Source organism: Austrofundulus limnaeus, unplaced genomic scaffold (genome assembly GCF_001266775.1).
Source record: "Austrofundulus limnaeus strain Quisiro unplaced genomic scaffold, Austrofundulus_limnaeus-1.0 Scaffold2513, whole genome shotgun sequence".
In the NCBI taxonomy this organism is placed as follows: Eukaryota; Metazoa; Chordata; class Actinopteri; order Cyprinodontiformes; family Rivulidae; genus Austrofundulus; species Austrofundulus limnaeus.
In genome coordinates, this window is record NW_013954915.1 from 13,803 (window position 1) to 15,492 (window position 1,690).

Here is a 1,690-nt window from a genome sequence, read left to right on the forward strand (position 1 = left end):
ACTATGTTTCTCAGCCTGGGAACACCTTGGGATTCCCCCAGAGGAGCTGGTCCAAGTGTCTGGAGAGAGGGAGGTCTGGGTCTCTGCTGAGGCTGCTGCCCCCGAGACCTGACCCCGGGTAAGAGGAAGAAAACAGACAGACGGACGGAAGGACGCAAAGGCTGTGTGCGCCACGCACCATCGCACACCTTTCAAACAGCCTGTTTGTTCATCAGGCTTTTGCTCTCTTATTTACAACATTTCAAAAGTTATAAAGTGCACTTCCACGTGTCTTTTTGGAGAAACCTACAACAATGTGAGTGCCAAGTATAAACACCTTGGCCGCTGGCGAGGGTGTGCGTGCACTCCACGACTACCCAGAGCGCGACTATAACCGAGCCTTTATGAGGCCCCTGCTCTTATGGGTTCTTTACTCATCCCCACTCAMCATAAACCATAAACTATAAACCATGATACAGTAAAAAGTTACAGGTAGTCAAGGAAATCTGAATCATAAAACAAAGACCTCTCCAGAGGTTCTGGACCCAGGAGGACTGGGAAAGTGACAGTACCTCTCTATGAAGCCCACTGCCTCCCGAGTCATTGTCTGCGTCAGGTTTTCAGCGATGAACGGCTGCTCCACAATACTGTGATCCCTGAAGAGAATGCAGTTGAAGTATGGMACCATCCTGATGAATCCAGCTGTTAGCGCTGTGGCTAGCACCAGCAGGGACAGCAGGCTCAGGATCTGCCTCCTGCTGACAGTGATGACCCTGCTGTAGTGAAGARCTACCACTGTGAGCAAGACCAGTCCAAAGGTCCTGTACGGTAAATATTTCTGGAACTGGAAAACAGTGCCGTGTCCAGGTTGGCAGTCCCGCAGGTTGGTCAAAGGGATGCCAAAGAAGTAATTAAACCCATGAACGCTGGGGTGGTGGCAGTGGTCATCATGGCTCCTACAGTTGAGACCAAGGTGCCATTTTCCTGGAGACAAGAAGAGAGAAATAAAGAGATAACATCAAGGAATCTGTTAGCTAGCTCAGTGGAGGCTGCAGTTATTAAAAGGCCAGATAAAAGCTAAAACTAACAAAAACACTGAACTATTACATGTAGCAAAGAAAGCTAAATGTATTGAAACGCTAGTGGAAAGTAGAAAAAGTCCAGCTGGAAACTGAAAGTGGAAAACAACTAGCTAAAAGCAAAAGGCTAGCTATAGAAGCTAATGTAAAAAGGACGTGCTAAATGGAACAAGAGACGAGTCAAGAGCTAAAAGTAGCAAAACACTGACTTAAATCTAAAAGAAAGCCGATGACCAACTAAATCACAAAGGTAGCTTAAACATGAAACTAGCTAAAAGCAAAAGGCTAGCTAGAAGCTAATGTAAAAAGGACTTGCTAAATGGAACAAGAGACTAGTCCAGAGCTAAAAGCAACAAAACACTGACTTAAATCTAAAAGAAAGCAGATGGCCAACTAAATCACAAAGGTAGCAAAAAAGTAGCTTAAACATGAAACTAGCTAAAAGCTAATGGAAAGTTAAAAGTAAGAAAGATTGGCTTAAAGCTAAAAGTAGCTAAAATTTAGCTTTAAACTAAAAGCAGCAAAAGGCTAGGTAAAAGTTAGAAGTAGCAGAATAGCAACTAAAAGCTAACCGTAGAGCGACACAGAGCCAATTCACTGAAGCAGATTTTAAAGAGAACAATGTTTTTGAA

At 44.0% G+C, this 1,690-nt stretch overlaps 1 protein-coding gene across 1 annotated transcript in view; it reads right to left on the reverse strand.

The window, feature by feature from the left end:
* Positions 1–963, reverse strand: part of sts (steroid sulfatase (microsomal), isozyme S) — a gene marked incomplete at its 5' end in the record, with an annotated part of 7,016 nt that extends 6,053 nt beyond the window's left edge. The window contains 1 exon segment of the mRNA XM_013999852.1: positions 552–963. Coding sequence (XP_013855306.1) covers positions 552–963 — 412 coding nt within the window.
* Positions 964–1,690: the final 727 nt, after the last annotated feature.